This window comes from Nerophis lumbriciformis, linkage group LG31 (genome assembly GCF_033978685.3).
Source record: "Nerophis lumbriciformis linkage group LG31, RoL_Nlum_v2.1, whole genome shotgun sequence".
In the NCBI taxonomy this organism is placed as follows: domain Eukaryota; kingdom Metazoa; phylum Chordata; class Actinopteri; order Syngnathiformes; family Syngnathidae; genus Nerophis; species Nerophis lumbriciformis.
Genome location: NC_084578.2, coordinates 16,313,344 through 16,328,049, shown reverse-complemented (window position 1 = coordinate 16,328,049; position 14,706 = coordinate 16,313,344). Strand labels below are relative to the sequence as shown.

At 40.6% G+C, this 14,706-nt stretch overlaps 1 protein-coding gene across 1 annotated transcript in view; it reads right to left on the bottom strand.

The window, feature by feature from the left end:
* Positions 1-560: 560 nt before the first annotated feature.
* Positions 561-14,706, bottom strand: part of LOC133574205 (TRAF3-interacting protein 1-like) — a 37,966-nt gene continuing 23,820 nt past the window's right edge. The window contains exons 11-12 of the mRNA XM_061926301.1: positions 4,953-5,170; positions 561-1,242 (exon numbers count right to left, since the gene is read on the bottom strand). Coding sequence (XP_061782285.1) covers positions 1,080-1,242; positions 4,953-5,170 — 381 coding nt within the window. The 3' untranslated portion in view covers positions 561-1,079. The remainder of the gene's footprint in view (positions 1,243-4,952; positions 5,171-14,706) is intronic.

Below are 14,706 nucleotides of genomic sequence, written 5' to 3'. Positions count from 1 at the left end.
GAAAAAAAATCAGGCAAATTAATTTACTTTGAATATTATCTTATAGACTAAAAACAATGTTAATAAAGTTATTATTTGTTGTAAATTGATCTATGTCGTTTTTTTTTTTTTTTTTAATGTTAATAAAGATACAATGTTGTGCAGAGGTGTACTTATAACAATTTTATAGACAAATGATAACATTTATAATCGCGTTGGGGGTGCGAAATGTTTTCTCCTGAGAAGCACTGCTATAAGGCAATGGTTTTTCATTTACTACTACGTAGTATTTTGTTAGTGTTCTATTTTAAACACAGGAACATTGTGAACACGTTACGTTGTAAACTGCCTGGCAATTACATGAACTCATTTCCCTTGGGAATCAATAAAGTGTGTATAAGCAGGGGCGCCGCTAGGGATTTTGGGCCCCATGAAAAGAATCTTTACAGGGCCCCCAACATAGTGTCCTTATTTTTTCTGTATTATAATTTCATCATCATTAGGGGCCTCTCTGGGCCTCCCTCCATCATGGGCCCCTAGAATCCGTCTCCTTTACCCCCCCTTTTCGGCGCCCTTGTGTATAAGTCTCAGTCTAACGTACAGTAGTCGTACTCGCAACCTGTATGTTGTAAATATAAAATCGGTTGACTCATTTGAACAAAAACAGAATTAAAAAAATGTTGGACGATAAAAGGAATTCATTACTTTGAGCAGCTGTTCATTAAAGATATGTGTGATGCACAGCCACCTAGTGGGTAAAGAATGCCACTGTTACAATGCACAACTAGAATTCAAGAAAATATAAAATGACATTCACAATTACACTTGAACGATCCTTTTAGCTAAGAGGGGTTATTAGCAATATTACAAATTCTACAGTATAACAGTTATGTACTGTAAGTGTAAATCCTGAAGTTTTAAAGTCGAAAATTGGCCTCAACTGCCTTTTAAAGTTTCAATCAAGTATATTCTTGCCTGTCATTTTTTGACATGGAGATTGGGGGCAAAGCAGCACGTATTCTTTATTTTTAATCAAAAGTGAAAGAAGTACTGTTCATTTCCTGTGCATGTTCAATGTGTGTGTACTTCTTGTGGCCTGTTCAGGTTTTGGAGGAGATAATTGCAGCCAGCTTCTTCTGGATCTTCTCCTCATTGATCAGTATGTTGGACCTCACGGCACAAATTTGATCCTGGTAATCTTTGATCTTTTGCTCCAGCTCACCGAGTTCTGTTTTAAGAGGTTCCACCGCCTGGTCTGTTGCTCTGCACAAGCATGAACACATGCAAAATAGGTCAATGAAAATGATCAATGTGATTGTTTTGGGTTGTTTACCTTAACAATAACCGAGCACGAAGATCAGATCAACAACAGTCCAATAAATACAATAGGAAAGGGATTCATATGGCCACTTTTGTCACGGTTTACCTGACACATGAACCATGACAAATTGGGTGTGTGCACTATCCACTTTAGCTGCCAGATGGCAGTAGAGTGCTGAATATCTCATAATGTGTTTTGTGTAGGGATGTCCGATAATGGCTTTTTGCCGATATCCGATATTCCGATATTGTCCAACTCTTTAATTACCGATACCGATATCAACCGATACCGATGTCAACCGATATATACAATCGTGGAATTAACACATTATTATGCCTAATTTGGACAACCAGATATAGTGAAGATAAGGTAAAAAAAAATTAATAAAATAAAATAAGATAAATAAATTAAAAACATTTTCTTGAATAAAAAAGAAAGTAAAACAATATAAAAACAGTTACATTGAAACTAGTAATTAATGAAAATTTGTAAAATTAACTGATAAAGGTTAGTACTATTAGTGGACCAGCAGCACGCACAATCATGTGTGCTTACGGACTGTATCCCTTGCAGACTGTATTGATATATATTGATATATAATGTAGGAACCAGAATATTAATAACAGAAAGAAACAACCCTTTTGTGTGAATGAGTGTGAATGGGTGTGAATGGGGGGAGGGAGGTTTTTTGGGTTTGTGCACTAATTGTAAGTGTATCTTGTGTTTTTTATGTTGATTTAATAAAAAAATAAAAAATAAAACCGATACCGATAATTTCCGATATTACATTTTAACGCATTTATCGGCCGATATTATCGGACATCTCTAGTTTTGTGGCAATTCCAACTTTGACCACAGTCATATAAATACAGTCGGAAAGGTGATTCACATGGCCACTTTTGTCACAGTTTACCTGACACATGAACCATGACAAATTAGGTGTGTGCACTATCCACTTTAGCTGACAGATGGCAGTAGAGTGCTGAATATCTCATACTGTGTTTTGTGGCAATTCCAACTTTGACCACAGTCCAATAAATGCAGTAGGAAGGTGATTCATATGGCCGTCAATTGTCACGGTTTACCTGACACATGAACCGTGACAAATTGGGTGTGTGCACTATCCACTTGAGCTGCCAGATGGCAGTAGAGTGTTGAATGTCTTCTGTGTTTTGTGGCAATTCCAACTTTGACCACCGCGTCAGTTGCTATGTGGAGTCGCACTTTCCATCATTTTCAGCAGACTGCACACAATGGCACAGAAGCTATACATTTGCAATAAGTGTCCCTAATTGAACAACATTGCCGTGTTAAACATGACATTTGCTTATGTAAACAAGTATCAAATAATGATAGTTGTATACTACTGACACATACAAAGTCTCCAAGGCTATTATAATTGATCCAGTAACAAACGTGTCCACATCACCTCAATTTTAACAACACTCACAATAAGTTTAATTAGTTATTGTGGCCAATAGGTGTCGCCAAAAAAAAAAAAGAACAACACTCCACTTCAAAAGTGTAAATCTGTCAAAGTTAGTGTTTTTCATACCTATCATTGTTTGATCAAACATTTTCTAACATTCAACACTACAAAATAATACTGTGACCCGTGCGTTAATATCCGTATTGGCCAATTCTCAAGGCTCCAACATCGGTATTGTATCGGAAGTGAAAATGTTGTATGGAGACACCCCTAGTGTTCACAGTGCATCAGTGACATTGCGTGAATGAACCGAAAGGCTTCTGGCAAGTACAAACTCCGTTTCCATACGAGTTGGGGAATTGTGTTAGATGTAAATATAAACGAAATACAATGATTTGCAAATCATTTTCAACCCATATTCAGTTGAATATGCTACAAAGACAACATATTGGATGTTCAAACTGATAAACTTTTTTTTTGTTGCAATTAATCATTAACTTTAGAATTTGATGCCAGCAACACGTGACAAAGAAGTTGGGAAAGGTGGCAATAAATACTGATAAAGTTGAGGAATGCTCATCAAACACTTATTTGGAACATCCCACAGGGGAACAGGCAAATTGGGAACAGGTGGGTGCCATGATTGGGTATAAAAACAGCTTCCCAAAAAATGCTCAGTCTTTCACAAGAAAGGATGGGGCGAGGTTCACCCCTTTGTCCACAACTGCGTGAGCAAATAGTCAAACAGTTTAAGAACGTTTCTCAAAGTGCAATTGCAAGAAATTTAGGGATTTCAACATCTACGGTCCATAATATCATCAAAAGGTTCAGAGAATCTGGAGAAATCACTCCACGTAAGCGGCAAGGTTGGAAACCAACATTGAATGACCGTGACCTTCGATCCCTCAGACGGCACTGTATCAAAAACTGACATCAATCTCTAAAGGATATCACCACAAGGGCTCAGGGACACTTCAGAAAATCACTGTCACTAAATACAGTTCGTCGCTACATCTGTAAGTGCAAGTTAAAGCTCTACTATGCAAAGCGAAAGCCATTTATCAACAACATCCAGAAACACCGCCGGCTTCTCTGGACCCGAGATCATCTAAGATGGACTCATGCAAAGTAGAAAAGTGTTCTTTGGTCTGACGAGTCCACATTTCAAATAGTTTTTGGAAATATTCAACATCGTGTCATCCGGACCAAAGGGGAAGCGAACCATCCAGACTGTTATCGACGCAAAGTTGAAAAGCCAGCATCTGTGATGGTATGGGGGTGCATTAGTGCCCAAGGCATGGGTAACTTACACATCTGTGAAGGCACCATTAATGCTGAAAGGTACATACAGGTTTTGGAACAACATATGCTGCCATCTAAGCGCCGTCTTTTTCATGGACGCCCTTGCTTATTTCAGCAAGACAATGCCAAGCCACATTCAGCACGTGTTATAACGGCGTGGCTTTGTAAAAAAAGAGTGCGGGTACTTTCCTGGCCCCGCCTGCAGTCCAGACCTGTCTCCCATCGAAAATGTGTGGCGCATTATGAAGCGTAAAATACGACAGCGGAGACTCCGGACTGTTGAACGACTGGAGCTCTACATAAAACAAGAATGGGAAAGAATTCCACTTTCAAAGCTTCAACAATTAGTTTCCTCAGTTCCCAATCGTTTATTGAGTGTTGTTAAAAGAAAAGGTGATGTAACACAGTGGTGAACATGCCCTTTCCCAACTACTTTGGCACGTGTTGCAGCCATGAAATTCGAAGTTAATTATTATTTGCAAAAAAAAAAAAAGTTTATGAGTTTGAACATCAAATATCTTGTTTTTGTAGTTCATTCAATTGAATATGGGTTGAAAAGGATTTGCAAATCACTGTATTCCGTTTATATTTACATCTAACACAATTTCCCAACTGATATGGAAACGGGGTTTGTACAATCATTCTGGCCCTGCTCGTCATGTCTACATTATAATCTTATTAACGTATACCAAAATCATGAGGGCATTTGCAGTGCATCTTCACATTGGTTCGATTTGAGTCTGGAAAGGAAGAACAACAATCTTCTAAAAGATATGCTCTGTGTCATTTGGGGATGAGTAGTCCCAGATTTTAAACCACAGCGCTGCATGATGGGATTGTCATGGCAAAAGCTAATTAATGAATTAACAGACTAATGTACACATAATATCATGTGAAAGAGAGTGTGTCTTAATTTATCACCTCTGTTCCTTCTGCAAAGCCTGTGCATGTTCCTTGTTCTCCTTCCGCCAGCTTTGCAGTTCTGCTTGCATGGCATCTATATCCTCCTGGACATAGTCCATGATCTTGCCCAAAGGCAGCGCGCTCTGACACACCGACTGGATGGATGCGCGGAGACGCTCTATCTCCCGCATAACCAGGTCCTGCTCCTTCTTCCAGGCTTCTTCTGAAACCAACTTCTGAATATGGAAGAAGATAATGCAACGGGTAAGTTCACACTTAATTTTTTTCCCCACAATGTATCATAAATGTGCATGAGCTATTAACAAAATCAACCATCAGCAGTGTTGGGTTAGTTACTGAAAACCAGTAACTAGTTACAGTTAGGGATGGTGTTCGAAACCGGTTCTCCCGATTGTTCGATAAGAAAAGAACCGTTCAATAGGAAAATAACCGATTCCATGGACTCGAATCCCTTTTTGAGAACCGGTTCCCGTTATCGAGGCCACTATAGTAAAGAAAAAGAGTTGGTTCTTTATTCGAATCCCTGGGAACGAATCCCGTCTCACAGGAAATGCCCTTTGGGACATCACAGGAAATGACGTAGCTCAGTCTAATGACTGAGCTAAAAAGCAGACATGCTAATTTTTTGGAAGAAGAATTGTTGATTGATGACTATGGCGTTCTTAGTGTCATAGTGTGTGTAGTTGGTAAGTTCCAATAGCAGAAGAAGTGCACTTTTTGGAGAGCTGTATTATTTTCAGTTTTGTGCCCAAGGGATTGATTTTATTTAACACTATATTATTATTTATACACCTATAGTGATCACAGAGACAGGTTGTTTTTGTGTTACTGTATATATTTGTTTTTCTGAAAAATCCCACTTAATATACTTTGGGTAAGAGAATCGATAAGGAATCGGTTCAATAAGAGGTTTCGATAATGGGCTCGAACTCGATAGTTTCTTATCAAACATCATCCCTAGTTACAGTTACATGTTACTTTATTTCAAAAGTAACTCAGTTACTAACTCAGTTACTTACACCAAAAAGTAATGCGTTACTGTGAAAATTATTTAGTTACTTCTTTTTTTTCCCTTTTTTTATTTTAAGGCTCCATTAATGCCCTTTTAGCCTTCATTTCAGTACTGTTATTGCACTGGAGAATAATACAATCTGTTGATCAACTTGACATGCATTTGCATCACTGAACTCAGAAAGCAATGTGGTCTACATACAACACACAAAGACAAAGATATGTTTCAAAGGGCCAATTTATTTCAGGCCAGAACAAATTGACAAAACTATTTTAAATAGCTGCAACATAATGGCACTTTAACTTTACTTTAAGTAGATAGGATCTTTGATCCAAGACACAACTTACATTTAACTAAAATGTTATTTTCTTTGTGCTCGACAAAAGAAAAGTATTGAGAATGTCTCCATGTTAAGAAACTCGACTTCTGGCTTTGCCATGATGTCTTGTTAGTTGTTATGAGAGTAGCATATGTGTGTGTGTGTGGCCCTTTAAGATATGACAGCATGTGAGGTGTCAGTGAGTGAGTGGGCGAGAGAGGTGAGGGAACGGCGACAGTGAGTGCGTGCAGGTGATCTAGCTTGGTGGATGGCTGCGTCCAATAAAGTCCCAAAGTTGCAACAAACCGCCGGCCTCGTCATTCAACCTCAGCTGTAAAGACCCACTTCCGGGTAAAGTGAAGGTTGTCAGCCCCGAAGTACATAGGCCCTGGAGGAACGTCTCCCCTGCGCCCCTCAACTACGGTCTGGGAGCCCCCTGCCCCCACCTACAGAAAGCACGCCTCTTCTTTTCCTTGTGACACAAGAAGGACGACACCGCAGCGCTTCAATAAAACACACTCAGATCTTCTGTTTCTAGCCAATACTACATAAAAAATAACGTAAAATAACGCAGTAACGCATCATGTAGTAACGGTAACTGAGTTACTGAATATGAAAAATAACGCGTTAGATTATTAGTTACCGCCGAAACTAACGGCGTTACAGTAACGCCTTACAAAGTGAGAACACTGACCATCAGTTGTTCTTTCATTGTGAAATAATGTCCATTTCTCAGAAATCTGCTATAACGGCCTCTTTTTGGAAGTTTACAGCAGGAAATGTCAACTGGCAGCCAGCGGGCCACATCCAGCGCTACTACAGGGCTGCCAAATTTAAGAAAATGACAAGAGTGAGACTTAAGTGTCATGAAGGCTTATTTCAATGTTGATTTATACCTTAAGACTGATGTCCTCACCACTGCGACCACTGTTTGATTGAATACTGTTTGGTTCTCAAAGTGGATTCAAGGGACTCTGGAGGTTCCTTCAGGGCGGTCTAAATTGATCCTTACAAGGTCTGTAATTTCGACAGTGTTGGGTCCATCTGGTTCCATTTATACACTGTCAAAGTGAAATTAGAATTTTTGACAAACACCGCTTTAAGGGAATCTAAATGCATATTTAAAGGCCTACTGAAATGCGATTTTCTTATTCAAACGGGGATAGCAGGTCCATTCTATGTGTCATACTTGATCATTTCGCGATATTGCCATATTTTTGCTGAAAGGATTTAGTAAAGAACATCAACGATAAAGTTCGCAAATTTTGGTCGCTGATAAAAAAAAGCCTTGCCTGTACCGGAAGTAGCAGACGAGTAGCGTGACGTCACAGGTTGTGGAGCTCCTCACATCTGCACATTGTTTACAATCATGGCCACCAGCAGCGAGAGCGATTCGGACCGAGAAAGCGACGATTTCCCCATTAATTTGAGCGAGGATGAAAGATTTGTGGATGAGGAAAGTGAGAGTGAAGGACTAGAGGGCAGTGGGAGCGATTCAGATAGGGAAGATGCTGTGAGAGGCGGGTGGGACCTGATATTCAGCTGGGAATGACTAAAACAGTAAATAAACACAAGACATATATATACTCTATTAGCCACAACACAACCAGGCTTATATTTAATATGCCACAAATTAATCCCGCATAACAAACACCTCCCCCCTCCCGTCCATATAACCCGCCAATACAACTCAAACACCTGCACAACACACTCAATCCCACAGCCCAAAGTACTGTTCACCTCCCCAAAGTTCATACAGCACATATATTTCCCCAAAGTCCCCAAAGTTACGTACGTGACATGCACATAGCGGCACGTACGTACGGGCAAGCGATCAAATGTTTGGAAGCCGCAGCTGCATGCGTACTCACGGTACCGCGTTTGCGTATCCAACTCAAAGTCCTCCTGGTAAGAGTCTCTGTTGTCCCAGTTCTCCACAGGCCAATGGTAAAGCTTGACTGTCATCTTCCGGGAATGTAAACAATGAAACACCGGCTGTGTTTGTGTTGCTGCAGTCGGCCGCAATACACCGCTTCCCACCTACAGCTTTCTTCTTTGCTGTCTCCATTGTTCATTGAACAAATTGCAAAAGATTCACCAACACAGATGTGGAATTTTGCGATGAAACAGACGACTTAATAGCTGGCCGCCATGCTGTCCCAAAATGTCCTCCACAATCCGTGACGTCACGCGCTGACGTCATCATACCGAGACGTTTTCAGCAGGATATTTTGCGTGAAATTTAAAATTGCACTTTAATATTGGCATGTCTTGCAATGTTAAGATTTCATCATTGATGTATAAACTATCAGACTGCGTGGTCGGTAGTAGTGGGTTTCAGTAGAGCTTTAAAAGTCAGACACACATTGAGACTAATGCTAGAGTCTCTCTTTCAGGTGTGAACTGGCCAAGAGAAGAGGCAAATAAATGTTACACAGCTTCGCAACAAATGCAGGACAGTGATAGACGTATAGCAGCCCTAAAACACTACGTAGTAGGAAACTCAAGGAGGAACTTTGAATCAACAGTAAACAAAATTGGGTAGCTACCTTCTTTTAGCAACCATGAGAACGTTGAGTGGGTTTTAAACGTTGGTGCTGTTGTGTGTGAAAGATAGTTTGAGACACCTACTTCTACTTTCTTTCCAATGGTGGTTGGCAAGCAACTTTGTGGCGTGCATTACCGCCTCCTACTGATATGGAGTGTGAATCGAGACGTAACCTCCTCTAAATTATTTTATTTAACCGTTTTTTAAAGAATGTATGTATTGCTTTTCTACCTTACATATTCCAAATGCAATCTTAAAATATCCTCAACTGCTATACTAACCTCTTACACTAACTTATTTTTCATTAATTCCCTCTCTCTATTATATTTCCTACACTGCATTCGTATATGCTCTACATTTTCTATTTGATGACAATAATCACACAGCCCTGTGTTATGTTTCCCTATTAATTTCAGTGAACTATTTAGATATGCATGTCCTAACCTCATTCTAGTAATAATATATTCCTCTTTCCTATTTATATTGCCTCCTTTTATCACTCCTAAACTCGTCTGGACTTTGTAATACTGCTTATTTATTCCAATTATCTTGCTATTTTTCTTTCCAGTACTTTCTGAACTATATTTTTTACTTCCGCTTATTAGTCTTATTCTCAATGTTTATTTCAGTTTTAGTTTGTGTTTGCCACTTGCCTGTGTATGAAAAGTGCTATATAAATAAAGTTAAATTTGATATATTATACCCTGTTTTTTTATGCTGATTAATGCACTGCTGCAGTCCGAGCACACGACTTTACTTGCTTTCCTTTCCTTTGTCCAATTAACTGCCATGTAAATTGCTGTTAATTACCTTGTAAAAAAATTATAACTTGTCACGAGATAAATGTCAAGTGTTGAAATGTTAAATTGCTCAAAGTGTGTGGCTTGGCAGCTCTGCTACTATGTTATTTATTATTGGTGTGCTTTTATGTTGAAGGTCTGTCTTCACCGGCTATAAGATCCATCCATCCATCCATCTTCTTCCGCTTAACCGAGGTCGGGTCGCGGGGGCAGCAGCCTAAGCAGGGAAGCCCAGACTTCCCTCTCCCCAGCCACTTCGTCCAGCTCCTCCCAGGGGATCCCGAGGCGTTCCCAGGCCAGCCGGGAGATATAGTCTTCCCAACATGTCCTGGGTCTTCCCCGTGGCCTCCTACCGGTCGGACGTGCCCTAAACACCTCCCTAGGGAGGCGTTCGGGTGGCATCCTGACCAGATGCCCGAACCACCTCATCTGGCTCCTCTCGATGTTGAGGAGCAGCGGCTTTACTTTGAGCTCCCCCCGGATGACAGAGCTTCTCACCCTATCTCTAAGGGAGAGCCCCGCCACTCGGCGGAGGAAACTCATTTCGGCCGCTTGTACCCGTGATCTTGTCCTTTCGGTCATGACCCAAAGCTCATGACCATAGGTGAGGATGGGAACGTAGATCGACCGGTAAATCGAGAGCTTTACCTTCCGGCTCAGCTCCTTCTTCCCCACAACGGATCGATACAGCGTCCGCATTACTGAAGACGCCACACCGATCCGCCTGTCGATCTCACGATCCACACTTCCCTCACTCGTGAACAAGACTCCGAGGTACTTGAACTCCTCCACTTGGGGCAAGATCTCCTCCCCTACCCGGAGATGGCACTGTACCCTTTTCCGGGCGAGAACCATGGACTCGGACTTGGAGGTGCTGATTCTCATCCCAGTCGCTTCACACTCGGCTGCGAACCGATCCAGTGAGAGCTGAAGATGCTGGCCAGATGAAGCCATCAGGACCACATCATCTGCAAAAAGCAGAGACCTAATCCTGCTGCCACCAAACCAGATACCCTCAACGCCCTGACTGCGCCTAGAAATTCTGTCCATAAAGGTTATGAACAGAATCGGTGACAAAGGGCAGCCCTGGCGGAGACCAACCCTCACTTGAAACGGGTCCGACTTACTGCCAGCAATGCGGACCAAGCTCTGACACTGATCATACAGGGAGCGAACCGCCACAATAAGACAGTCCGATACCCCATACTCTCTGAGCACTCCCCACAGGACTTCCCGGGGTACACGGTCGAATGCCTTCTCCAAGTCCACAAAGCAATGTAGACTGGTTGGGCAAACTCCCATGCACCCTCAAGGACCCTGCCGAGAGTATAGAGCTGGTCCACAGTTCCACGACCAGGACGAAAACCACACTGTTCCTCCTGAATCCGAGGTTCGACTATCCGGCGTAGCCTCCTCTCCAGTACACCTGAATAGACCTTACCGGGAAGACTGAGGAGTGTGATCCCACGATAGTTGGAACACACCCTCCGGTTCCCCTTCTTAAAGAGAGGAACCACCACCCCGGTCTGCCAATCCAGAGGTACCGCCCCCGATGTCCACGCGATGTTGCAGATACAAGATATAAAAATACTAGCAGATTTCAGAACAACATGTACACAATGTCCTCGATTGTTCACTAAAATTACAGAGGAAGCTATATTTGGTCAACCAGAGTTGCAGTTGTTTATTTTCAGGGAAAACACTGCCCCAATGTTTTGGTAGAGAATTGCAAGTAATGTGCTGAACCCTCACCGAAAAGCTATTACAGGATTTTGTCAGAAGCATCTTGTAAGACATAATGTAATGATAGCCTGTTAAAACGTGACGCTAATAGTGTTACACTGTTGCTAATGTTTGCGTTCTACCGCACTCTTTAATGTTAGCATTGCTCCATGTGATATATGGCATCTATTACGTTAGAATGCTCTTATTTGCTTATTTTTTTCTGACACGCTCATGAATTTTCTCCATTGTTTTTCTGTTCAGGCAGAAAAAAATTAAAATGATTAAGGGAAAAAAAAGACTAATCCCAGTTTTGCAATCTGCGTCATCGTTGACATGAGGTTAGATTTTTTTTCTGAGTTAGACATACAAAATATTGTATTTTCAGTAGGGATGTCCGATAGTATCGGACTGCCGATATTATCGGCCAATATATGCTTTAAAATGTAATATCGGAAATTATCGGTATCGGTTTCAAAAAGTAAAATGTATGACTTTTTAAAACGCCGCTGCTGTACACGGATGTAGGGAGAAGTACAGAGCGCCATTAAGCTTTAAAGGCACTGCCTTTGCGTGCCGGCCCAATCACGTAATATTTACAGCTTTTCACACACACAAGTGAATGCAAGGCATACTTGGTAAACAGCCATACAGGTCACACTGAGGGTGGTCGTATAAACAACTTTAACACTGTTACAAATATGGGCCACACTGTGAACCCACACCAAACAAGAATGACAAACACATTTCGGGAGAACATCCGCACCGTAACACAACAGAACAAATACCCAGAACCCCTTGCAGCACTAAATCTTCCGGGACGCTACAATATACACCCGCCCCTACTCCCTACCCTCCGGCCCCACCTCAACCCCGCCCACCTCAATCTCCTCATGAATGTCCCAAATTCCAAGCCGCTGTTTTGAGGCATGTTAAAAAAAATAATGCACTTTGTGACTTCAATAATAAATATGGCAGTGCCATGTTGGCATTTTTTTCCATAACTTGAGTTGATTTATTTTGGAGAACCTTGTTACATTGTTTAATGCATCCAGCAGGGCATCACAACAAAAGTAGGCATAATAATGTGTTAATTCCACGACTGTAAATATCGGTATTGGTTGATATCGGAATCGGTAACTAAGAGTTGGACAATATCGGATATCGGCAAAAAAGCTAATTTTCAGTAGGACCTTTAAACAGCATCAAGGCTTGATTATGGCCAACACTCTTTAATTTTTAGCGTTGTAGCGCCACTGAGATTTATAATTGTTGAAAGATATTTTAATAAGGCAGCTTTAAATGTGCTAAAATTTGGGCTGCCAAAAATATCAAGTTCATTCAAGTGATTAATCACAAAAATGCTTAACCGCAGACCTGAAAGGCATCACTGCACTGCAAAAAGTCAGTGTTAAAAAACAAGAAAAAAAATTCAAAAATGAGGGGTTTTTATTTGAACTAAGCAAAATTATCTGCCAATAGAACAAGAAAATCTGGCTAGTCAAGACTTTCCAAAACAAGTAAAATTAGCTAACCTCAATGAACCCAAAAATAGCTTAAAATAAGAATATTCTCACTAATAACAACTGTACTACTATATGAGTACGTATTTTCTATTGTTTCATTGAAAATAAAACAGCAAAGTCAATTTGGCTGCCATCTGTTTTAATTATGAGACACAATTGTGTCAAAATCATGATTTTTTTTTTTTCATGCTTGAAATAAGAAATTATTACTTTAAAAAAAATTGTTTTATACTTGTGAGTGTTGATGACACAGCTTTGCAACACTTGATATTCTAGTTTCAAGCATGTTTTACTCAATATAGGTCATAACATCTCAGCAACAAGCTGTAATATCTTACTGAGATCATTTAGTACCAAAACACTTAAAACAAGTACCGGTAAAACACTCTAACATAAAATATTATGTATGGCCACGCAAATGTCCATAACACACCCAGCCGAGTCCCACGGGAAGGCGGGGAGAAAAGTGAGAAAAGTCGGTAAAATGTTCAAAAATCACAAGTGCCAGAAGTCTTAAGACTTGTGGCACTCAAACCTGGGTAGATATTTTGAACATTTTTGGGACTTTTGCCGACTTTTCCAACTTTTATCCCCCCCCTCAGTGTGGGACTCGGCTGGGTGTGTTATGGACATTTTTTGCATCTCGGGACTGGAACCCGGGGAGGTATTTTGGACAAAATTGGGACTTTTTACCATTTTGGCCGCCTTTTCCCCTCTTCTTCCCCGCCTTTCTGTGCACCATTGCTGGGTGTGTTTTGGACATTTGGACAAAAATAGTTTCAAGCATGTTTTAATCAATATAGGTCATAAAATCTCAGCAACAAGCTGTAATATCTTACTGAGATCATTTAGGACCAAAATCCTTAAAACAAGTAAAACACTCTAACATAAAATCTGCTTAGTGAGAAGAATTATCTTATCAGACAGAACATAAGCAAATATCACCCTTATTTGAGATATTTCATCTTATTTCATCTCATTTCAGTTTTTGCAGTGTGGTTGTTTTACGGTCAGTGGTCGGGTCAACGCAAAGATGAGTGCGGAGACTCCAATTGGTTGCCTGCTGGCAAGTTTCACTCCAAATTGTTGAGCACATAAATGTAGTGCACTCAAGTGAAACAAATACAATAAGATGTTCCTGGATGACATTCTGACCATTTTCTGTCTGGCTCTCAACAAAGGCAGTCACATTGCCCTCCTTCTCCGTTATATTTCCTGCTTTGCTTCTTGTCTCGTCTTGTCTGCTTAACTTAGTAAAAGTCTCTTTTTTGCATTGTTCTAAACATGGAATTGATTAACTGGACTTTCAAATCAATTGACAAGATCCTCTTGACAAAAAGCACAGGTTCAGAGGAACATGCCTGTTGCTGCCAAATACAAACCCTGTTTCCATATGAGTTGGGAAATTGTGATAGATGTAAATATAAACGGAATACAATGATTTGCAAATCCTTTTCAACCCATATCCAATTGAATGCACTACAAAGACAAGATATTTGATGTTCAAACTCATAAACTTTATCTTTTTTTTGCAAATAATAATTAACTTAGAATTTCATGGCTGCAACACGTGCCAAAGTAGTTGGGAAAGGGCATGTTCACCACTGTGTTACGTCACCTTTTCTTTTAACAACACTCAATAAACGATTGGGAACTGAGGAAATTAATTATTGAAGCTTTGAAAGTGGAATTCTTTCCCATTGTTGTTTTATGTAGAGCTTCAGTCGTTCAACAGTCCGGGGTCTCCGCTGTCGTATTTTATGCTTCATAATGCGCCACACATTTTCGATGGGAGACAGGTCAGGACTGCAGGCGGGGCCAGGA